At 36.4% G+C, this 26271-nt stretch overlaps 1 protein-coding gene across 8 annotated transcripts in view; it reads right to left on the bottom strand.

The window, feature by feature from the left end:
• Window positions 1-218: 218 nt before the first annotated feature.
• SLAIN1 (SLAIN motif family member 1) overlaps window positions 219-26271 on the bottom strand; it is a 65909-nt gene continuing 39856 nt past the window's right edge. For 2 of the 8 annotated variants that reach the window (XM_025364609.1, XM_025364612.1), the window contains exons 3-7: window positions 20521-20670; window positions 18055-18396; window positions 10984-11139; window positions 3323-3605; window positions 219-1305 (exon numbers count right to left, since the gene is read on the bottom strand). In XM_025364609.1, coding sequence (XP_025220394.1) covers window positions 1230-1305; window positions 3323-3605; window positions 10984-11139; window positions 18055-18396; window positions 20521-20670 — 1007 coding nt within the window. In that variant the 3' untranslated portion in view covers window positions 219-1229. Of the gene's footprint in view, window positions 1306-3322; window positions 3606-10983; window positions 11140-18054; window positions 18397-20436; window positions 20671-21744; window positions 21895-23480; window positions 23761-26271 lie in introns of those variants that run through there. The other 6 variants (XM_025364608.1, XM_025364616.1, XM_025364614.1 and 3 more) reach the window with 6 other exon arrangements.

Genomic DNA, 26271 nt, shown 5'->3' with positions numbered 1-26271 from the left:
ACTGTAAATCTACCTAACTGATGTAAGAAAATCACACATTTCTTATCAGGAATATTTGGGAAAACAAAAATAATTTTATGAATGTGAATATTCTAAGTCTATCTGCTTGAGATATAAATGCCTTGCACGAGAACAGGGTAACAATAACCATTTTCACAATTGTAGTGAAACACATGTGTAGTTATACTGTTTATGCTGCACATTCATGCATGACCTGGTATTGCTGAAATAGAGTCTTTATTTCTGAACATTCCAAAACAGCAGTGTACACAGTAACAAATATTAAGTTATATGCCATAAGAAAGCATTCATTAGTGCAAATGGATTTTGTAAAAGGTCTATCAAAAAGATTTATTTGCTTTAAAATGCATTCATTTCCAGAAGCATTGTTAATAAAACATTACAGTTTCATCCTTTGTAATAAAGTATTGAAAATCAATTGTGGTACAGTAGCAAACATTGCAGGTATTAAGTGCAATGAGCTCATGATGCCGTTATAAATATGAAACCCATGTATGACAATAAATTAACAATGAAAAAGACAGGACCATTTAATTCTGCTGTCTGGCTATCTCCTTGCAATGCTTCAAATTATGTTGTGCTCATTCAACACAAAATTATGTCTCTCAAATTGCATGATGTGTTTTTGCTGATATATCCCTAGAGCTAAAAAAATAGTACCTTACCACAAAAATATTTTTATGGCACAAAAGTTAAGTTGTTCCATAGTGGTTCACATAGGTGTAAAAAGAAATAGGCACAAAAAATAAAATTCCTGTAAACTATAAAAAAGTAAATTTCAAAGCATACATTATAGAACCTAGTTGTCAATATGCAATGTATTAAAATACAGAACATGTAATGGAAAGATGTTTAGAACACGTAAGTAAATTGAACAAGTTACTTTAAAAAACTCATATGGCAAAGCATTATTGATACATCTCAATTCTCTCAAAAAGTATTCAGGTACAGAGCAGTTCTACAAAAACTTCCTAGATCTAAGTGTCACAATACTGCAACCATGGGTTTGAGACTGTTGCAGTATCTCAGGCAAATATTTAAGTGCAATAATTAGTCTCTGGTGACTGGTCCATTGAGAAACAATGCAGTAAATATATTAAAACACAAAAGGGAAAGAATATCCCAACATCCACTGCTACCCAGCCAGCTAGGTAACACAACCCTCATTTTTACTTCTTTCCCATTTCTCAAGGGTACATAAAACTGCATCAGTAGCAACCATCTCTCCAATTTCCATCCCTCAGAGTGCTGAGTGAAGACAGAGGCTTTGGAGGCTGAAGAAAACTAAAAAGAGACAAGAAAAACGCAGAGAGATTGTTAATAATCCTGTGAGTCACATTACTTACTTTGACCTACTCTCCCATCTATGCTCCTCCACTGCAGTAATGAGAAGCCATTGGCAGTATCTCAAGTGTACCTTGTGGTTCACACTTACGGGTCTTTACTGCATGCTTATCTCCCAGAACCGCAGTTCATGGCAGAGTGTCATGCGTGTTGTATTTGCACAAGCAAATTTCCAACATAAATAAAGGGGCCAATACCCTTAATGTGTAAAACATATTTTAAAATAAGAAAATACAGACTCCTGGCTAGAAAAATGGCCTAAAAACATAAATGGTTACTCTGTTGAATACAAACAGCAAATGAATACGAATAAACTTTCAAAACCGTATTAGTAATTAAAGATTTGCCTATCATGTTGGCAAAACATTTAAAAAGAACCTTTGGCTGAGTGCAGTGGCTCACACCTATAATCCCAACACTTTGGGAGGCCAAGGCAACAGGAACACTTGAGGCCAGGCATTCAAGACCAGCTTGGGCAACACAGCAAGACCTTTATCTCTACAATTTTTTTTTTCAAATTATCTGGGAGTGGTGGCATGCACTATAGTCCTAGCAAGGCAGGAGGATCACTTCAGCCCAGGAGTTTGAGGTTACAACAAGCTATGACCACACCACTGCACTCCAGCCTGGGCAAAAGAGCAAGACCCTGTCTCTAAAAAAATACATAAAATAAAAAATTTAAATTAAAAAAAATTAAAAGGAATAATACCTAGTATTTGCTTAAGTTTGGGGAAACAGACCATCTTATATTGTCTAGCAGTGACCTTTCCAAGTGTTTAGTTTGGAGACACAAATTCAAGGATAAATGTATGGTCTATAATAACCATATATATCAAATAATGTGATTCTAGTCAGCCATCAGCATGATGACGCAGCTTGGCATTTACAAAGCAGAATAAGCCAAAAATTACTGAATAAATAAACATGTACCAAAATTGTTTCTATCTGGTAGTAGGATCACGGGTCAGTCTTTACTTTTCTATTTTTCAACAGTTTCTGTTTTTCGAAATTTGTTGTTGATCTGAGCATCCATTACTTCTAAACAAAAAACAGAACTATTTATATATCCATAAATGCATAAAGACAGAAAAAATTGCTTGTTCCACCTCTTTCAAATTTTTACTATGTTTCTTCCTTCTCCTCCTTCATATCCTAATTTCTTGAAAGAGCTGTCTGTATTTACTGTCTTTATGTCCTCAATCTTTCCTCAAACCACTTTTATGGATTTTTAATATAAGACACTCCATAATATTCAGTTCAAGAAGGGTACATCATAACCAAGAGCTGGACTAAAATGTCCTTTGAAGTAGAAAAAAAAACTCTGAAACTTTGAAGGGGAAAAAAAAATTTCTACCTGAACCATACTGAACTTACCAACACAAGCTGATAAAGCCCCAGGTGAATGTCATTAAGATGCTTTTCAAACCATAAATGTGTGGGAGGAGGGTGTGCATGTGCACATATGCCTGACACATTTTTCCATATTTTGATTAAAAATGACTGATTCAACAAATATTTGAGATCCTACCCATACTGGGCATAGTTCTTGGCATTGGGGACACACAGCAATGAACCAAAGAGTCAACTCCCCCTGCCCTACAATTTTTGGATACAGCTGCCGTCTGAGCAAAGACCTGAAGGAGGCACGGAGCAAGCTGTGCAAGTAACTTGGGAGAAGAAAGCTACAAAAGCTCTGGAGACAGAGCTTATCTGGTAAAAGCAAAAGTGTTAGGAGTGATAGTGATGAGGGAGTAGGGGAAGAAAATGATATCAGAGAGAAGGGGACCTGACCTACACAGGGATATCCATCACTTTTCAAAGGGAGGAGAGCACAAGTCAGGCCACAAAGGGTAGTGACTTACTAAGGTTAAAGTGAGCCAAAGGAAAGGTCAGCGTGTGTCTGGAGCAGTTTCTAGTTCCAAACTGCAAATGAAATTATGCAAATAAAGATTCTTACCTTCTAACAGGTTGTGCAATTTTGCTTCGAGGCAGGTTACTCCCATTTATTGCCAACGAAGGTCTTGGGAGTGCACTGCGACCCATTATCCCAGAAGCTGCAGCTTTGTTCGGTGTGGGGATTCCTGTGTTGGAATACAGCTGTAAGCCGTTTGATAAAGGCATGTTACTGCTGCCTTGAACGGTTGGACTCACATAGGCTGTGGCTTTAAGAGGTTGTCGGATAGACACTGGGAAATGCCCCACGCTGTGCACTCTGTGTTGAAGCTGTCCTGGTGATGGAACTAGAAGAGAAAATGATATTCATGTGAGCGAGCTTCTACCACTATCCAACTTAGGAAATGTGTGCTATTTTCAGAAGAGCCAATTATGCCTGAGAGCACAATATACACAGAAGGAGATAAATGGAATATAGGCTCCAGATGGCACTGAGTCATGGAAAATTCTAATCCTTGATACGGATCTCCCGGTCTGTCCATGAGCCACATTTTGAAGTGCCTGGCTATATGCAGAAGCCAGTTCTAAGCACAGCCTCCTTTCCTTTACAAATGTGATGATCTCTGAGTTCTTACAAGACAAAGTCTTCCCTGCTTGCTTGCTAGAAATTAGGATTTCTTGATGCTTGCTTTGGTGGTGGTTCCATGAAAACAAAATGAGGAGATATTTTAATAGTTGTTATTATAGAAAAGAAGACAGAGGTGGTATCTGTAGGTACAAACAGTTTATTACAGATATATTCCTTAAATAATATTCATACTTCATTTATCTCTCTTTGAGTTGCTGGGCATTATTACATATATAATAGTAGCAAAACTTATGAAATGAAGGGAACCGGGAACTCTCTGGGTAAGAACCCTTAAAAATTTCATCTATATACTGACCCAACTTTGTGTATCATTTCACATTAAAAGGTAACAAACTGGTAGGCAGAAGTTTTTAAATTTTTTAATCCCTTTCTCCAAGAAAAACAATCAAATTTAACAGAAACTTATGCACAGATTCTGCCTACTGACTAACTACCCAAGCCTTTGCTGCCTAGTACTTGCAACATGGTTAAACATGGACATACCCTGTTTTCTAAAATAGTTGAATTTACTTAATCATAAAATATATGATAAATACTTTTTTGAAATAAATATAAGGGGGAAAAAACCCCAAAAAAAGTATCTATGGTTTTATTTATCATCTCTTGAAAATATTTCCTTAAATTTAGTTTTTCCTTAAAAAAATTTGCGCAAGTATACAAGGCAAAATCTATACACAGAAATACTGATACGTGTGTTATCAAAAAGATAACACATCATGATCAAGCAGGTTTCATCCCAGGGATACAGAAATGGTTTAACATAGGCAAATCAGTAAATGTGATACATCACATAAACAGAATTAAAAACAAAAACTATATGATCGTCTCAATAGATACAAAAAAAGCATCTGATAAAATCCAGCATCCCTTTATGATAAAAACAAAATAGGCATAGAAGGGACTTACTTCAAAGTAATAAAAGCGATATATGACAAACCCATAGTCAACATCATATTGAATGGGGAAAAGTTGAAAGCATTCCCCCTGAGAACTGGAACAAAACATCCTTCACAAGGACGTCCACTTTCGCCATTTCTAGTCAACATAACACAGGAAGTCCTAGCCAGAGTACTTACAGGAGAGAAGGAAATAAAGGGCATCGAAATTGGAAAAGAGGAAGTCAAACTGTCACTGTTTGCTAATTATATGATTGTATATCTAGAAAACCCTGAAGACTCATCCAGAAAGCTCCTAGATCTGATGAATGGATTCGGTAAAGTCTCAGGATACAAAATCAATGTACACACATCAGTAGCACGGCTATATACCAACAACCACCAAGCTGAAAATTAAATCAGGAACTCAATCCCTTTTATAACATCTGTAAAATACAAAATAAAATACTTAGAAATATACTTAACCAAGGAGGTGAAAAATCTCTACAGGGAAAACTACAAAACACTGTTGAAAGAAATCACAAATGACACAAACAAAAACACATCCCATGCTCATGAATTGGAAGAATCAATATTGTAAAATGACCATACTGCCCAAAGCAATCTACAGATTCAATGCAATTCTATCAAAATACCACCATCATTCTTCGTGGAACCAGAAAAAACAATCCTAAAATTCATATGGAACCAAAAAACAGCCCACATAGCCAAAGCAAGACTAAGCAAAAAGATCTGGAGGCACCACATTAACCAACTTCAAATTATACTACAAGGCTACAGTTACCAAAACAGCATGGTACTGCTATAAAAATAGGCAGATAGACCAAACAATAAAGAATCCAGAAATATACCCTAATATTTACAGCCAACTGATCTTCGACAAACCATACAAAAACATAAATTGGGGAAAGGACACCCTATTCAGTAAACGGTGCTGGGAAAACTGGCAAGTCACATGTAGAAGAATGAAACTGAATCCTCATCTCTCACCTTACACAAAAATCCACTCAAAATGGATCAAAGACTTAAATCTAAGACCTGAAACCATAAAAATTCTAGAAGATAATATTGGAAAAATTCTTTTGGACATTGGCTTAGACAAAGAAATCATGACTAAAATCCCAAAAGCAAAGGCAACTCAAACAAAAATAAATAAACGGTACCTAATTAAACTAAAAAGCTTCTGCACACCAAAATAAATAATCAGTGAGTAAACAGACAACTCACAGAGTAGAAAAAAATATCTGCAAACTATGCATCTGACAAAGGACTAATAGCCAGAATCTACAAGGAACTCAAATAAATCAGCAAGAAAAAAAAAAAAAAAAGTAACCCCATCAAAAAGTGGGCAAAGGGCATGAATTGATATTTCTCAAAAAAAGATACACAGCCAACAGACAAATGAAAAAATGCTCAACATCACTAATCATTAGGGAAATGCAAATTAAAATCACAATGAGATACCACCTTACCCTGCAAGAATGGCCATAATTAAAAAGTCAAAAACAACAGATGTTGGTGTGGACATGGCAAAAGGGAACACTTTTACACTGCTGATGGGAGTGTAAATTAGTAGAACCACTATGGAAAACAGTATGAAGATTCCTTAAAGTACTAAAAGTAGAATTACCATTTGATCCAGCAATCCCACTCCTGGGTATCTACCCAAAGGAAAAGATGTCATTATATGAAAAAAAAAGACACATTCACACGCATGTTTATAGCAGCACCATTTGCAATGGCTTAGATATGGAACCAACCTAAGTGCCCATCAACCAACGGGTAGATAAAGAAAATGTGGTATATATACATCAAGGAATACTACTCACCCATAAAAAGAAACAAAGTAATATTTTGCAGCAACTTGGATGGAGCTAGAGGCCATTATTCTAAGTCAAATAACTCAGGAATGGAAAAGTAAATATCATATGTTCTCACGTGTCAGTGGGAGCTTAGCTATGAGGATGCAAAGGCATAAGAAGGAGATAATAGACTCTGGGGACTTGTGGGGAAGTTTGGGAGGGTGCTGAGGGATAAAAACTACATACTGGGTACAGTGTACACTGCTTCAGTAACAGGTGCATCAAAATCTCAGAAATCACCACTATAGAACTCATCCATGTAACCAAAAACCAGCTATACCCCAAAAACTATTGAAATAAGAAAAAAAAAAAAAAAGAAATGCCGATATATGTGTATAGTAGTCAAAAAACTTTATAAAAAATAAGGTCTATATAAGATTCTCCCTTAGGTGTATTCCCATTTAGCTTCGTGACACAGCAAAGTTCTCTTGGTTGACAAATCATCTCTAAGATTCTTTCTAATCAATTCTGTAATGCCTTAATTTGCTAGTTTTTAACCATGCAATTTTTTAATATACTCGTTCAGCAACTGTAACAAGTCTACTGCACTAACACAAGATGTTAATAATAGGGGAAACTAAGAGGATACAGAGGGTGAGGGATTATATGGGAATTCTCTGTACTTCCTGTTCAATTTTTCTATAAGCTGAAAACTGCTTTAAAAAAGTTAATTTTTAAAAAACCTTCAATACATGAATTTGGCTCAATTTCTTCTGAAGCATAATATACATAAAATACATATATCTTAAGTATAAGCTCAGTGAATGTTCAAAGTGAACATGTTCATGTAACCACTCCTCCTATCAAGGTAAAAAGCATCACCAGCACCTTATAAGGCTCTCTCATGCCTCTTCCTAGTCAAAACTCCTCCAAAGGTAAGTGTTATTCCCACTTTTATCACAACGACTGTTTTTTCCTATTTTGAGGAAATTCCTAGGAACAGACTTACTAGTATGTTAACCTTTTAATCTGGCTTCTTTCACTAGACACTTTGTCTGTGAGATTCACCTGTGTTGCTGTGTTACTAAGCAGCATTCCATTGTATGAATGTGATTATTCCCCTGATGACAGAAAGCTAGGTTATTTCTAATTTGGGGTTTTGTGAACCTTCTTGAACATGTTTTGGTGATCATATGCACTCATTATGTTGGGTAACTATTAGGAGATATTAATTTAGCAAAGTTGCTGGATTCAATATCAAAACACAAAAATCAATTCTATTCAAAATACCAGCAAACTAGTAGAAACTGAAAGAAACCTGAGGAAATATTTACAAAAACACTACTTAATAAAAATCACAATACCTAGAAATTACTTTAACTATAGAAACACAAAACCTCTATATAGAAAGCTACAAAACTTCACTGATATTAAAGACCTAAGTCAATGAAGGACTATTCCACATTAATGGATGCAAAGACTTAATATTGTTAAGATCTTCCAAAAATTGATCTACAGAGTCAATGAAATTCCAGAACAGTTTATTCAGGAATACAATCCTACCATCTCTCCTACATATAACATATATCACCACCCTTGATTTAAAAAAAACACACATAAGAGAAACTAGTTAAAATTAATAGGCATAATCCTAATTTTACAAATGAGAAAACGAGACTGATAAAGAATGCTTAACTTTCCAAAAAGTTTATTATTAAGAAAAGACCCAAAACCGGGTCTTTGACTACAACTGTGTTCCTCCTTCTATACTTGCAGCCTTTCCAACTCTCTATCCTACCTCTGTTCTTTCCTGAAAGCAAAATGGCCCAGAACTAGTAATTGTCGTGATAAGAATTTAGAATGCATAAATAACAGTGGCTTAGAATGCTCAGAAATGAAAGTAAATGAGAGCATAATCTTAAGATTTGAAACAAAAGTTATGAGAGTCCTCTTTCTCCTACACATTCTTCTTCTTCTCGGGGGCTTTCTCTCAGTATTATGCTTGACTTAGAAATGATGATTTTTATAATTTCCTCATTTCTTTTACATGTATGAATTAGAATCTACTACAAAGAAGATGTTCCCCTCTTTCTATTTATCCAATTAAGTATGGATCCATGCATATTTATTTTATTCCATCAGTTATAATCCATTACTATAATTATTTACTCTGTGGCTCAAACTGTCCCATATTTGGCCATTAGGAGATTCCTTCAACTTGGTTCCTGTATCCTTTTGACATTTCCCATCATTTTGGGGGCACTTCAATCAAAACTGAACATTCTTTGCAGTGTACATTCTATTTTGGGTTACATACACTTTTCTGGCACTCAAATCTGCTATTAATACACACTGAGTTGGAGTCAACAAAAATTCCTAATTGTTACCATATTTGTTATTCTCAAAACTGTATTTCTCTCATCCTACACTTACACTATTGATTTTTTTTTTTTCTTTTTCCAAGACAGGGTCTCATTCTATCTATTGCCCGGGCTGGAGTGCAGTGGTGCAATCTCAGCTCACTGTAGCCTCAACCTCCTGGGTTCAAGTGATCCTCCTAGCTTGGCCTTCCAAGTAGCTAGCACTACAGACATTGGCCACCACGCCTGGCTAATTTTTGTATTTTTTGTAGAGACGGGGTTTCATCATGTGGTCTAGGCTGGTACACTACTGATTTTTGTAATTCAGATACAGAATTGTATATTTCTATCAGCTAAGTTTCTTCATGATACATTGGCCCATTGTTGTAACCTCCTGACATAAAATCAGTTATTAGTTCTCTCAGTTTCCACCATTAGCAAATTTCATAGGTTGTTTCCATGTCCTTATACAAGTCATTGGTTCAAATATTTAACAGGTCAAGCCTCAACATAGAATCCTGTGGCATTCATTCAAGCATTCACTGAGTTCCTTATGTTCAGGTAACATGTCAGGCACTGGGAACAGAAAACCAAATAAATGATGGTCCAAGCCCAGAGGGAGCTTACAATCTAGTAAGAAAGACAAATACATTAATGGTAAAACATGGTACATTGAATAACAGAGGTAAGCACCAAAAATCTAATCCACTCTAGCATTGTTTGCGGGGTATTTGAGAAAGTGTGTTAGGGTGATCAAGTAAGCAATGAAAACTTCCAAGGGCATGGTATTTGGACTGTATTATAAAAGTAAATAGGAGTAAACTGAACGAAGAAGGAAAAGGAAGAATGCTAAGCAGAGAAGAACAACACGTGGAGCTAGAATATCCTAACAGTTAAAAGCATAAGCTCTGGCAGTAACCAGACCTAGGTCTGCCTCTCTGCTCTTCCACCTGCATGGCCTTGGACAAACTGTTCCTTAACCTGTCAGAACTGTTCCCTCTTCCACAAAATAAGAATGGCAGTAGAAACTAATTCATAGAGTTGTTGGTAGAACTAAATAAGATAATGAATATAAACTAGTTAGCACTGTTCCTTGTACACAGAGTAAATGATGTCACTTGGTTGTTAGGAACTAAAACAAAGAAATGAAAGACCACTGCATGTTAGGGAGATACAATTTGACACCCAAAACTAAGTTTGAGGGAGAAGAGCTACAAACCATTTTCGATGCAGACTTAAGACATCTGTTTGATGACTCTTGGCCAGTACACTCAGAACACAGTCAGCCTCCCAAGTTTGGGCATTTTTATGAATGCTGGTAATATGACCTTGTGCCTTCCTCCTAGAGGTCAGTGTAAGACTTAACTGCAATAACCCATAGAGACAGCATGAGTAGGAATCGGGGGGGATGCCAAAACAGCACATCCCCACATAAAGTGAAGACACAGCACTAGGCCTAATGCTCACTGTGTCGCTCACTGCTGGGTGAAACATAGAAAGTAAGTAACAGAATGTGGGGTAAGCTAAAATAGAGTGGATAAAAACTACTTTAGACACACTAAAATATAACTTCATTTAGGGGGAAAAAGGACAAAAGTATGCACAGGTGAAAACCAAGACAAAAGGAATGGCTAGACAGAATTAAGTGTGCTTATTCAGGTAGACAGCTAGAAAGGGGAGAATCTGCAAGGAAAAAAATTTTTGTATGATGAGTGGATAAATCAATCACCATGTAGTACTTCTACTATCTTAGGATATAAAGGACTACAAATAATTTACTATTAGTATACAATTAACAATTTACTACTATTAATTGATACCACAGGCACTGGTAAAAATACTATTCAACTCTAATGGTGAAATAAAAAAATAAGTTACAGGGCAAGGAGAAAAGTTTAGTGTTTTTGCAAGTAAATATAAAGAAATGGAACAGTAAGTTATTTTCCTTACAATTAAAAATCATAAAAAATAATTATACAATTATACAACATATAATTATATCAAATAATTATACTCACTACAAGACTGTATCCTTGAAATTCCATTTCCAGCTCCATGCAAGCTTGAGTCAAAACTCTGACTATTTCGCACGGTGACTGGAGAACTAACATTGCTACTAATGGCAGTTGTACTTGGCATCCGGGCTAGGTTAGGCATACTTCTTCGGAGTTTATCTGGAAAAGAATTTACTAAGTTAAAAATGACAGATGTTATGCAGCCAAAATACTAGCTTTCAAAAGCAAATAACAAAAGTCATATTGTGGTCAACAATAAATAAAAAGTATTATATGCTGATGATCAAGCTTTCTAACCTATTGTACAGGAAAACACACTCCCCAACCAGAAGGGTTCCACCAAATAAACATGTGTGATGGTTAATATTGAGCGCCAACTTGATTGGATTGAAGGATGTAAAGCATTGTTCCTGGGTGTGTCTGTAAGGGGTGTTGCCAAAGCAGATTAACATTTGAGTCAGTGGACTGGTTGGGGCAGACCCACCCTCCATCTGGGTAGGCACCATCTAATCAGCTGCTAGCACAGCTAGGATAAAAGCGCAGAAGAACGTGGAAGGAGCAGACATCACTTTTCTCCACTGCTGGAGGCTTCCTGTCCTTGAGCATCACACTCCAAGTTCTTCAGCTTGTGGACTCTCAGGCTTATATCAGTGGTTGCCTGGGGCTCACAGGCCTTTGGCCACAGACTGAAAGCTGCACTGTCAGCTTCCCTACTTTTGAGGATTTGGGACTCCGACTGTCTTCCTTGCTCCTCAGATTGCAGACAGCCTATCATGGGACCTCACCTTGTGATTGTGTGAGTCAATGCTCCTTAATAAATGCCCCTTCATATATACATTTATTCTATTAGTTCTGTCCCTCTAGAGAACCCTGACTAATACAATGTGTTAAAGAAGAACAAGACTTCTATAAAAAGACACAGGGACTAGCTAAGCAGTTAGCTATCTGTTCCTATTCAGTAAATGGCTAAAATTATATTTAAAAAGTTAGAAAATAATATTACAGTCATTTAATTTACCAAAACAACCCTAGAAATTGTTACATGCTTCTTAAAAAAAAAAAAAAAGAAAGAAACCTAGAAGAATCAAAACCAACATTTACTGAATCTTTTGCTACCATATCAAAATGGAACAAATTAATACAATTAAAACTTCAGATGTCTTGAAATATCCACTCATGACATTAACATGACCACATTAATCTCTGGAAAGTTTTAACTTTCATGAGTATGCCACCACATGTTTGGAAAAGAAAAAGACCAAGAGAATAGCTTCAATTTTTTTTGCCTTGCTAAGTTCATCTTCTGCCACCAAGAGGCAGCAGAGAGTCACATACAGATCTCAACGTTGAGATGTGTGAAATAACACATGTGAAATAAGCCAGCCACAAGACCACAAGTCTATGAGACACTTTTTCTTTGATCAATACACATTCCCCAAAAAACTAAAGTACCTATGTCAGGTCATCTAAGCTGGGGAAAAAAAGCATATATACGAGTACTAAGCCATAACTAATTCAAGGACAAGTACTGAATTCATTTCTTTCTCCCCTTCACACTACTCCTTCTGCATTACTTAGATCCACAAACTGTAGCCCTGTCCAGCACATCACCTAATCCAAAAGTGTGGGAGTCTCTCAAGATTCACCTTCTCTTTGCACCATACTTTCCAAGTCCTGTTAATTCTGCCTCATAAACATTTAATGAACCTTCCACTACCACCTAGTTCTTACCTCACTATTTATCACCTACATTTTCACAAAATTCTCTTCATTGGTCTCCATGTACCCTTGTGTCTTGTTTCTCCCATCTATCTCCCATACAGCCGATTCCACTCTTCCTAGAGCACAGCACACATCTAGTCACCCACTTGCTGAAATCCCTCCAATTCCAATTCCTCCCCTGCTCCTTCTACTGAAAGGTCAAGCTCCTGAGCACACCCTAGATGAGGCCTTCAAGGCACAGGCTCTTTATACTTCTCCGGCCTGACCTCTCAGCCTGCTCCCCAACCACAGGGGAGAACTCTCATACCTGTGAGCAGGCTGGTCCCTCCATGTGGACACCCATCCTCACTTTGGAGAAGGAACAAATGAATAAGGGAACAAACATTTACTGTGTTTACACTAAATACCAGGCACTCTGTGAGCTGTTGGGGATATCACAGTGTATTAGGCAGATACAGTCCCGAGTCTCATTGAGTTTATAGTCAAGATTGATGGTCTAGGTTTATAGTCTATACCAGTGCTTCTCAATCCTTCCCCACCCATTGTTGATCCTAAAGAGAAAATGTAAAACAAATTTAATTAAACTTAAAATTAAATTTTCTCCCAAAGTAAATACTAAAGATTAACATTTTGATAGGGGTAAACCATGGAAGATCATAAATCATTGTAATATCTAAAATTTTTTTCACCCCTCCAACTTACAAGATCTTTTTATCTTTATTGATATATACTCCCAAACACTAGAGTGCACATATCAGAGCATTCAATCTTGTGGTCATTTTCTTTCAAGCAAAACCAGAAAATAATGATATACTTGAATGCTAATCCAAAAGGCATTCAAGTCAAAATCAAACTCAGCTCTTCTCATTCCCCCTTCACACACTGCTCCTTTGACATTACTAACACCTATTAAATGTTGCCATGGCCAGCAATTTTTGCCCCCTTGGAGTGGAAAAGACAGAAGATTAAACAAGCACAATAAGTATACTTAGATAATATGTATAATAAGAAAGCATAAGAAATTGCAGAGAGTGCTACAGTAAAAAGCACAAAAGAATATTTTACTCATGTGGCTCTTACTAATACTTTAAGATTTGGCACAATTATCCCCAGCATAGAGAAGCTTTTCTATGGACTTCCCAGCTGAGCTATCTACCTCTTACACTAAAAGGTAGATACTTTCTGTGTGTAGTTCTAGAGTAAGGATGCTCAAATATTGCCACTGACTGTTAGATTCCTGAGTACTTTTCCTCATTATCTTCTTGAGGCCTATTTTTAACAATTGTATGTCTCATATTCCCAAATTCCTATTAAAGTTCCCAGCCTCAAACAGCAGGTACGTCATATATCAGCAAATATTATGTGTATGATTTGGCAGACAGTGTGTAGTAAGAAGAGAGGAATTAGAAGGATTCATCTCTACATACTCTTAGTGGCCACATCTAGATCTTTTGAATATCATAAAATCTAGTGTAAAAAAGTCAGCCTCTATCAGTACTAGACTATTTTCACTATATACATTTCCTATATATATATATATATTTAAGCAGCAGGGAGGCACAGGAACATAATTATATGCTATTGAGAAAATTAATTGAGCTTCTATATTTCTTTTTAAAATCTCTCTCCAACTATTTACTATAATAGTTTTCATATATATAGAAATGTTTAAAAATAGTATCATAAACACCTGTTTTTCCACCTGGCTATACTAGTTGTTTCCATTTTGCCATATTTAATTCATCTCCGCATATACATTTGTTTGCTTTGCTAAATGAGATAAAACTTCAGACATCTTGACACTTTTAATGTACATTGTAATTCTATAGAATCACAATATTGTAAACACATGTCAACAAATTAACAATATCATATGATAATCTGCATACAAAATTTTTCAGACATCCCAAGAATATCCTTCATAAGTTTTTCCTCTAAACCACGATCCAATCGAGGTCCATACGTTGCACTTGGTTATGTCTCTAATCTGTGTTAGCCTTTAAAACCAATCTTTACTCATATTTAAGCAACAAGTCAGTTTTACAAAGCTTTAATCTTGAAATATGCTCTCAAAAATAAGGTCTTCCAAATGTAAATATTTAGGACAGTATTCCCCTTGGAACAAAGCTGTGATCTCCAACTTGTGTCAGACCATCTGGAAATGAGGTACATTTTCTGTCAAACAATGTGATTTTTTTTTTTTTGAGGTGGAGTCTGGCTCTGTCGCCCAGGCTGGAGTGCAGTGGTGCGATCTTGGCTTACCGCAACCTCTACCTCCCGGGTTCACGCCATTCTCCTGCCTCAGCCTCCCGAGTAGCTGGGACCACAGGCGCCCACCACCACGCCCGGCTAATTTTTTTGTATTTTTAGTAGAGACGGGGTTTCACCGTGTTAGCCAGGATGATCTCAATCTCCTGACCTCCTGATCCGCCCGCCTCGGCCTCCCAAAGTGCTGAGATTACAGGCGTGAGCCACCGTGCCCAGCCACAGTGTGGAATGTTTTAATAACCACATATAAAGTTCAGGGAACCAAAAGTAATGTTCTATTTCTATCTTAACAAGAAATCAGCAGTTTAATCTTCAAGGACTGAGATGCTGCAAGAAACTGGAAGAACAGAACAAGTAAAGAATTCAAATGAGTTTGCTCACATTAAAGAGGCAGCAAGACTCACCACTCTATGAACAAAGACTCGGGAATCTTTATGGCTAAAGGAGACGCTCATTATCTACCAAACAGCTAGATCTAGGTATCGAGGCAACACAGGCTCCAGGGGAGGTCCTCATGATAATAAGGACTACATCATGCCACCAGTAACCCCTGCCATACCGTGGAAATTATAAGAAAGTTGGTAAAGATTCTACAAGTTTAGTCATTTTGAAATTTAGCAAGTTATTCCAGATACACTTCTTTTAATTCTATGAATCCCAGAAATATCCCAGGAAGTTTTATGAGCCATCTCTTTAAATCTAAGCAGTGTAGGAACTATGAAAGCAGTAAATATTAATATACATTTCTAGTTTATTCTCAATTATTTTAAAAGGAATCAACAGTTTAACAATTATTTTCTCCTATCTATATTATTTTGATAATTTAGAAAAATATTTAATAGATTAGTTTCAAAGTTAGTTACTATTCTTATTTCACAGTTTTGCTCAATATTCTATAGTAACAAATGCAGGCTAGGACATCTGAATCATATGCTAATAAAAGTTTAAAAACAAAAGGGGAGAAGACAACCTTTATTTAGCACATCCACTCCAGGCTCCAGGCAATGTAACATTCATTATTTTCATTTACTCCTTATAATATATTTAGGTGGAGAAAATGTGTACCAGATGGTTTGGTGTGAAATTATATCTAAGTTTCCTAAGAGATAGATATTATCTTCTCCACATTTTAGTTAAGGAAAGCAAACCTCAGAGAGTTGAGAAACTCAGGATCTGCTGGACTTCAGAGCCTCTGCTCTCAACCATTAAGCTAACTAGTCAGAAGTCATATCCAGAAAATTGCCTTTGTATTCCATTTTTCTTGTATTGTGAAAACTAGACATTTTAGGCAAAATAAAACTACCACAAAGGGACCTAAACTGTGGTATGTCTCCACTTTCCTGTGAAGAATATCCCAGCATAGGATTCACAGAAACCCAATGTTTTTCAAACGGTGTTTGATGGAAGTGAATACCACTTTTCTGAGGTGCAACAAACAGCTAAGTGGAGGAGAATGATCCTATTGACAATATCAATCAAGATGCACAGCTAGCATCTGCTTGGCAAATTGACTATGATGTTCTAAAACACTTAAGGAAAAAAAAAAAAGCTTTAGAGAAATGACTCTAGGTGCCCTCTCAATTTTAATAAGATGCTATGACTTCCACTAAGCACATAGAATACATTGTCTTTCTGATGCTATGAGCTTTAATGTTAGTCACGATGACATTTTTTTAGTCACCACTCCTCTAAACTTGAAATCTCAAGGTAGTAAGAAAAATTATGAACATAAAATTTTAAATATTTTCAAATGATCTCTTAATTAGCATCAGCATGAATGATACAAGTACAAAGGAAGAAAGGGTAAAAACTAAATACAGGGTAATGGCTGATCACTAATACAAAATTTGTACTTGGCCTATAAATATTTTTAGAGACCATTTGATCACTTCTGGGCCCAGTTTTGAGTAATAGTGCTATATAATTAAGAATTGTAATTGTATAATTATAAATTATTTTTAATTGGTTGGTTTCTCCATAATATATAGAATTTGTGTGTGAGGGTCCAGGTGATCATCAGTACGAAAACACACCAGGCTCAGAATATTACATGATTGCTTCCCCCATAGTTCTTAGAAGTCAGAGTCTAACTCCTGGGAGTGTGCAAGAAAGATAAATGAAGAGATGGAAAAAGTATGAAAGAATGACACATACAGCAACCCACCACGTTGACAAGACAGATCAATTTCCCATTACCATGTCACGTGCTAATGGACAGCAGCCTCCATGTTCCTGCTGCTACACAGATCTTAATTCTAGATGTCAGGAGATCAGGGGAAAGACACATCCCAAACTTCCCTAGATCCGGCTGTGGAAGAGCAGCATCCTCTGCAAGCATCCTCATTCATGCTTACAACCTCACTCTGTGCTAGGAACAGACAGTAACAGACTGAAGGTTGTGCACAAGGTAAGGAATGACAACTCACAGCCTTTGCCTCCATGGGCTTGACCACAAACTTCTCAGCTTGTACCACCCTGCCTGTGCCACAGGCACCAGCAACAATGCAGAGATACTGCACATTTGTAACTCATTCTGAGCCAGCTATGTCATGGAGGTTTTCTTGAAGCTGTGAGTTTATAAATCTGGGACACATAATCAGAAGCCAGTCAACTAGAGATGCAAATTTAGACCAAACTGAGAAGGTCTGGAGGATGATTTTAAATCTGAGAAACATTGACCAATTATCTATATTTCTCTTAAAACTGTTTTTTGGCTGGGCATGGTGGCTGTCATCCCAGCACTTTGGGAGACCAAGGCGGGCAGATTACCAGAGGTTAGCGGTTCAAGACCAGCCTGGTCAACATGGTGAAACCCTGTCTCTACTAAAAATAAAAATTAAAAAAAAATTAGCCAGGCATAATGGCATGTGCCTGTACCCCGGCTATTTGGGAGGCTGAGGTAGGACAATCGCTTGAACCTGGGAGGTGGAGGTTGCAGTGAGCTGAGATCGTGCCACTGCACTCCCACCTAGGGGACAGAGCCAGACTCTGTCTCAAAAACAAAAACAAAAACACAAAAACCATTTCTTGACCATATATAAAAAAATCAAAGCATATCAAATACCAAAAAAGCATACAACCTACCTCCATTGGTCCTATTTGGTTGCTGATCTGGAGTTTGGGCTTGAGGTGAATAATACTGTTGCTGCTGGTAATTATTTGAAGGAAAATACTGGGAACTGGGACTCCTCCTACAATCCCGAATGCTGGAGAAAGTCTGTGAATGGGGAATTCCTCTTTGGAAAGGGGAACATCTTGGAAGACGAGGCTGAGGTGGTGGCAAATGATCAAATTCCTCTTCATCCTCCAGACTGTATCGGTCATATTCTTGATCACTACATGTCCCTTTTTTTCCTGAACTCAATGACACACTGGAACTATGTCTTGATACAGATGCTGAAGTAGAAGCATAATCTTGCCTGAGACCTATAAAATAACAAATAGTACTCTAATGTCTTTTGATCTAGCTAACATTTAGTTATAATTAACCAAGTATTAGATGAAAAATTGTGCCAAACAAATTACTCACAGAGACTTATTATCTTGTTCTCAAGTTTACTAAATTGACAAGTTAGGTTCACCAAGATGATAATCACATTTACCTGTGAAACAGATATCTAATATTGGACAATTCTGTTTTGCAAAAAGATTGCCCCAATTCCAGTGAAGATTATATATACCTGCCACAGCTCATTCATTAATATCTATCAATTTCCCCAAATGATCCCTTTTCAAATCAAGAGATATTTTAGAAAGGGAACTTAGGAAGAAATATTCATCTCATTATGAATAGTTTGCTATGAGTTAAAACAATTAAAATCTTCAAGTCTCTGCCCAAGTAGGAAGTCATTCTGCTCCCCACCCCCGACTCTTAAAGTCAAAGGGAAAGTTTAAAAGCCAAGGGACAAATATTTTCCCACAAGGTCATCTCTCTATTGTTCTTTTATGTTACTAATGTTACCTCTTTCAAAGCACACTGACACCTCAAAACTTCTAATAGTTTTAGGTCATCCTATATGGTAATCATCTAAAAATAGTCAAACTACAAGGTTCTCATTATTTAACCCATTGCCAGTACTATAATTTTTTTTTTAAAGTGGTCTAACCCTGACTACTTAACTTCTGAAACTGACATACAATATTTTAGCCATATATATTTTTAGAAAGAGTATTTAAATTTGCTTTTACTAAATAATGATATAAAATAACCACTTTTCCCCTTAAAAATGTATCTTATTAAATCCTGCATAAGCATTACCATGTTTCTCATAGAAGCCTTGACTAATTCTGAAAGCAGGAAATTATTATGCTTAAATACTTGATCATTTCTACTTATGTTGGCTGAAAAGATAACTCCAAAACAAACACTCCAGTTCTGTGCCTTTTGATACCATTAATGCCCTTCAACTAGTTCACTCTCAGATTATTTTTTGTAACTTTATCGCAGAACCAGTGACAAACTGTCCTATTTCTACTTATCTACTCTTTCACAATTATTTACCCGGAGAAGTATGTCAATGCATTTTAATTGAAATTTTAAGATAACTGTAGACTCACATGAAGTGCTTTAAAAAAAAACAAAACTGTGTCCTTTACCCAGTTTCTCCCAGTGGTAACATTTTGCAAAATTTTAGAATAATATGACAGCCAGGGTATCGGCAGTGATATAATCCACTCATTTTATTCAGATTTTTGCAGAGGTAGGGGTGTGTGTGTGTCTGTGCGCGCGCGCATGTGTGTGTCAGAGAGAGATAGAGTATTAAGTTGTATGCAATTTTATTACCTACAGGTTCAAAGATCCACCACCAATGAATAGTACCAACACTGCAAAAATCCTGTGTTGCCCTTTTATAACTACATCCAGCTTCGAGACCCTCTTGAGACCCTAAGCCCTATTCCTAAAACTCCACCAACCACTAGTCTGTCCTCCATTCCTAACATTTTTGTCATCTCGAAATGTTGTATGAGTGGAATTATATAGTATGCACTCTCTTATGATCAATTTTTTTTATTCACCATGATTCCCCGCAGCTTCAAGCAAGATGTTGTGCATATCAGTAGTTTGTTCCTCTTTATACAACAAGCTGAGCTGTACTCCATGGTATAGATGTAGCATGATTGGTTTAATCATTTACGGACTGAAGGTCATCTAAGCTAATTCTAGATTTGGGCTATAAAGGTGCTCAGAACATTCACGTACAAGTTTTTGTGTGAACCCAAATTTCCACTATTCTGGGATAAATATCCAAGAGTGCAGTTTGCTGGGCCACTTGTAAGTTGCACCTTTAGTTTTTTAGGAAACTGTCCATCTGTTTCCACAGTGGCAATACCAGCAATGTCTATGTATCAATGTGTTTTGATCAGACTAAGTTCCTACCACCTCATGATAGTGTGAGAAGCATATAACTGGTTCCACCTAAAAAGTAGGACAGTATCAGAGAAAGAATCTAATTGTTTGCCCATTACCTGGAGAGAAATGCCTGAACCTCCCCCTCTGCCTGTATATTCCAAGTGGAAGCCTCATTTTTCTAGTTTAGAAAGAACACATACTTTCTTCTTGCAGACGAGCCATGATCTGAACATCAGTGAGGTCCTGTAATTTATATCCCATGGAGATAGAATCATCCTCCAATTCTGAAGTACTCAGCTCACTATCGATAGATGACTGGGGACTGAGTGGGGAGCCCCTGGAAGTGTAACCTGAAACAAAAAGGAAATGTGTGTTCTTTCATCTGCAGGACTGATATCTGTATATGCTTTACAATTCATATATAAACAGTCAGCAATTTGTCTCATGTTTTCATGCTACAAAAATCACCAACATGTCACCATTTAATGGTCAATGTGCACATGATGTGTATACAATTCGTATATACAAAACCACTTGTTCATTGTTTTCAAATTCAATTTTCACAATTTAAAAAGTCACTATGTACTATATACTTAAATTGTTAAGAGGGTAGATTTCACATTATGTTTTTTATCACAATGCAAAATTCACTACTGCTAAAATCTATATCCTATTAGATATGTCCATATCTAAAGGCATGGTATAAGAATATATATTCATGTGTACTTTAGTAATAAGACATTGACAGTAACTGATTGTATAATTTTAAATTAAATTTTAATCTGGTCCATTTGTTAATGAGTACAAACAGCAGTGCTACAAATGGGTAAGAATATCACACCTAAAAGGCACACGTACATATGCAGAAACATATACAACACCCACATAATATAGACCAGAGAGTAGTCACAGGAGACTTATAGCCACCCATGAGAGTAAAAAACTCGATGGTTTCAGATAAAAGAACCAAAGAACAAATAGAAGAAGGCTACAGGAATGGTGAGATCCTCATTCATAAAAAGCCACTTTTTATGACTATTTTCTTCTACATAGCCTTAGCTAAATTTAAAAGCTACCAGAAAAAACTTTAAAAAAATAAAGACTTACAATCTTGAATAATAAAAACTACCTAAATTGTGTTTGACATTTAATTTTAAAAACACATAAGCATTTGGAAATACAGAACTGCAGGCATATACTTTTGCTAAAGAGGTAAGACTGTCTGCTACATACAACTGAGAGCAGTAGATCAATGGTGTTAGAGTACAAATTAGTGCTAGGCCTTTTGTACCCAAAGTAAATGTGCAGCACAAACTCTCCATTCTAAGATTATTCTGAAGCTTTCCAATGAAAGATGAATATTTAAGCTGTGTTTAGTAACTGAATTACAAAGCAAGCAGCTAGTCAAGAAGTTAAAATATTACCTGTTTTTTCAGGTGTTAGTATTGCTTTATTTGAGGTTTTAGAGAAGCTGGGAGTATTAATGCCATTGCTATAAGGGCTCAGTCTTGCAACAGGACTATAAGGAAAAGCCAGTGAGGCAGCTGAAGAGAAGAGACTCCGCCATCGGCTAGCTGTCATAGAAGCAGAAAATAGCAGCAGTTAGCTACATGCAAGCAGATGTTGACTTGTCAGAAGGAGAAAGGGAAGAGATTTTTTAAAAAAAGAGACACAAAGCAACTTTTCATAAGACTATTTTAACTGACCTCCACTTGTCTAAATACAAAATATATACAAAATAAACAATTTGTGAATTAGGGTCCTATTTATACATCCATTTAAAAAAAGTAAATCAATCTTACTTTGATTAAAGCCAACATGCCCGTATAATAATGAAAATTTATTTTGAGTTTCTACGTTAGAAATGTTTTCAATTTTCTATTTCCATATAAGGATTTAGTGTTTTGCAATATAAAAAAGGATTAGTGTCAAAAGAAAAGCTCAAATGTATAATCTTTCTAATCTTTAGGAATTAAGGGAAACGTTAATATTAACTATATGTAATTCTATATTTTTCTACTCAGTATCAGAATACGTTGATAAAAAATATTTTATGTAAATTCATTATCGGATTATGGGAGGACTCAGAATGACTATTGTGTTTCCGAATGGCCTTGAGACCAAAACAAGGTTTAAAGGAAAAACGACGTACAAAGTAACAGAGGGGTATCTATACCAGAACTTAACAATGACTATCTTAGGTGGCCGGTACAGAGACTATTGGTGATCGCTTGGATTTTTTCTTTTAAAAAAATCTTGCAAATTATCTGCATTAAACATACATATTATTTATATAACTAGCTTTTCAAGGTAGGAATATACATGTTATTACTTTAATACTATGTTTTAAATGAAAAGTAATGAACAAAAAGGAATCACATCAGCCATGGGCAGATGATCTCATTCTTACATTACCTCACTTGTCTAATTAATGTACTTCTCCCCTCCAAAATTACCACCCCTTGTATCTCCATGTTCTTGGGGTCACACACACACTCACACAAATCCCAAATCATAAAAGCTTAAGTCACACCAAACATGGTTTACTCTCCTGTCAGGAGATACAAATCAATGTGCTAGGCAAAATTCACTTTTCTGAAAAGTAATCATTTAGACATGTACTAAGCAGAAGGAATGATATAAAAAAATAAACAAGGCTAAATGTCAAGAAATAACTTGGTTTGTATTCACTGGAAATTTAACAAAACTTGAAAAACCAAGTATTAAAAGGACTGCTTTGAAATGTATGCCCCCAGACCACTTTTAATGAGCAATGCTAATGAGCAATCAGACAGCTGAAAAATGCTTTAAAATGGGCAGTGGGATGGAGAGGGGAAAAAACAAAAAACTGTGGGATGTGGACAGTCAAGAAAATAATCAGCTCAGCTCCATACTGGGACTCTTCAGATCCTTGCAAAACACCATCAAGTTTACTTAAAAAAATATATATATATATATTTCCTTTTACTTCAGAATCAGTATGTACCAACATATTCTAACAATTACATTAAAAATATCTTTTCCTTAAGTATATGGAAGAACTAGGCAAGGAAACTACATTCGCAATGACAACACTTTCAGAATCCACACATTTTGTGAAACTGTGAAGCCTGGTTCCCAATTGACACCATATATGTCACTTATCCAACCTGTAACTTACAGTGGTTAAGCAGCTCTTCCCAATCGGAGCCAGAACACAGACATGCACTCCCAGTTCCTTCTCTTCTATGTAGGTCAACTTGACTCCAGAATACACTACAAACTAGGGGTTAATAACGCAACACACACTAGGTAGCTGTTTCACATGTTCAATCTCTATTATTCAAAGTTTCTCATTAAAAATTCTATATTTCAAAAGGTCAATAGTTCTTTGTGACTGCTATCTTGCTTAACAGATGATGTTATTTTATACCAGTTTGATCACTTGCCCGGCAAATTACAGTAACTGCGTGTTCTCACCCACAGATGCGGGCGGCAGCACATCACAAGTAAGCAGCATTCATCACTCTGCACAATAACCACTGTGACCCAGCCTCCCCACACAATTGACACAGTTATTGTGGCTATGACAGCAAGATCCCAACTAAGAACACAATTAGCGTCTATTGCAAGAAAGAATGCTCTACATTGTTGTTTAGCATTGAAGCTTTTCAGAAAGCTTAGGAAAATTATTGTAGAGGCAAGCTAACAAAACAATAATACTCCACTAAGGCCCAAGGTTACAGTGGAGGAGGAGGAGGACAGGAGTGGAAGCTATCACATCCTACTTGTTCTTCAGTACATAGCTAAAGAATTGTAACAGGAAGCATTTTTATAAAGAATAAAACAAACAAAAAGAGCTTGTAAAAAAGAGCAATTTTATCTTTTTCAATCAATTATCTCAATGGATTTTTGGTTTATAAAATGATGTTAAATGATTTGAGAGGCTCAGTGATGAGCAAAATAGCTCTAAAGAAAGGAGTGAGGCAATTTTGCCAAAAGAGAAAAAATGGGTGATACATTTTTGAACAGCAGTTAAATTTCCCTATACTCCTACTCCAAAGTTCTATTTATTAAAAAAAAAAAAAAAAAAAAAAAAAAGGGAGGGTCACAAACTTGGAGGTGGCATGGACTATGCATGTTTTCATTTAATTCCAGTCCCTAGATAGCATCGAATTGGCCCCAAACAGGACTACACATTGAATCAATGTACAATACTTGGCACAGTTTTCTTTCCCAAATGCCTTAAGCTAAACTGCCTCCCAGGACACTTCTTTCTATATGCTCTCTGTAGTTCTACTGCCACTTCCTTAACCACTCACCACCTCTCATCAGATTACTGCAACCCGCTCTTCAACAACCTTCCAGCCACCAACACTGCCCTGAGTAAACCTGTTCTGAACGTCTTGTACTTTAACTGTATTACTTCATCAATTAAAGTACTGCAGTGGCTTTCCATCAAATGCAAGACTTTAAAGGTACTTCAGCTCATTTCACTACCACCCTTACAGACTGCAATTTATCTCATGCCCATCTCTACAGTGTCTCTGAAGCTGCCTAAAGGATGCACCCTTATTGGTTAAACTTTCTACTTCACCTCCCTTGTCTGATAATCATCTTCTACTGAATGAATGTGAAAAAGTACTACATTGTAGACTGATACCTCATTTTTTTGCAAAACAGTAAGTTGAGTGTGACTAACGGTCTATTATGTTTTGTACATTTTCAAAGTTGCCTGACTGAAAAGATAAATTATAACACATCTGTGTAGTTATTTTTGTACACCATTAAGCAAAGTATGACCAAAAAAACTAGATTTGATAAATGCTCCAGTGGTAAAATCAAGAAAATCATAAAAAGGCAGATGACAAAACGGGTTTAAGAAACAACCTAAGTTTCTTCAGTTTTTCACACTGAAAATTATTCTGTGACCAACAAAATGTTCCCAGAAACAATGACATTCCTACCATTGCTTGATCATATTTAAGTTGTTGTTAAATAGATATGTCTCTACACATAATCAAAATCAAATTTAAGAAAGCAATTACTTAATTCACATATAATAAAAAACTGATTTAATATCTTAGAAGACTCAAAAGGTCAGTGCTGCATTAAACTAAAGAGTTCAAAAATAAAGCAACACCATAATATATTCTGGCAACAATCCTTTTCACTCTTCTCACTAGTCATTTCAGCACCTAATACAAGACTTGGAACACAGTATGCACTCGATAAATGCCAAATGTGGTCAAAATTTTGGCAAGTTGGCTAATATTTCTTTATCTCAAACCATTCTACCACTCCTATCCTGACATATAAATTACTTTGCCCAATTTTTTAAACTTCATTATAATTGTTAACTCTGAAGACAAATAATAGTCTAATTAGACGTTTCAAATCAGCTAAAATCTCAGTGAAAAATAAACCTGGAGGAGCACTTCATTAATACTTCCTAGTAACTACTAAGTTGCTGAATTTTATATCAATCTTCTGGTTTCCAACTAAAGGATGTTATATTACTAAGGCCTAGGATCTGTGACTGGGGTGACAAACACTGAAAAGCGGTTAAACAGGTGACACTAAGATGAGTTAGTTCCTATAGCACTGCATCACACAGTTAAAAGGAAGGATTATGCCAAGCATGCTAACTGGTGGAAAACCATGCAAGAAGGCAACAAAGCTGCCTTTGAAATCTGGAAATGCTACCACTTCTTGCAATCAAAGAAAGAGTTACAAAATGGCTACAATTCTATTTGGGCTGTTTGGTAGGATTTTGATACATTCTACTGCCAATAGCAGGGCATCTGGGTTGGTTTCAGTTAGGTGAGGAAGCCCTGGAGGTCAGGACCCTCACTCTTTCTAGTGAGTTCTAACAGGAGGGTCACATTTCTCATTGGGCAGAAGTTATTCTAGAAAACAAGCCCTCCCCTGTGTCCATGTCTTCTCACTGTTCAGCTCCCACTTATAAGTGA

Source organism: Theropithecus gelada, chromosome 17 (assembly GCF_003255815.1).
Source record: "Theropithecus gelada isolate Dixy chromosome 17, Tgel_1.0, whole genome shotgun sequence".
Taxonomy (NCBI): domain Eukaryota; kingdom Metazoa; phylum Chordata; class Mammalia; order Primates; family Cercopithecidae; genus Theropithecus; species Theropithecus gelada.
The sequence above is the reverse complement of the archived record's forward strand: the minus strand, read 5'-3'. Positions and strand labels throughout refer to the sequence as shown.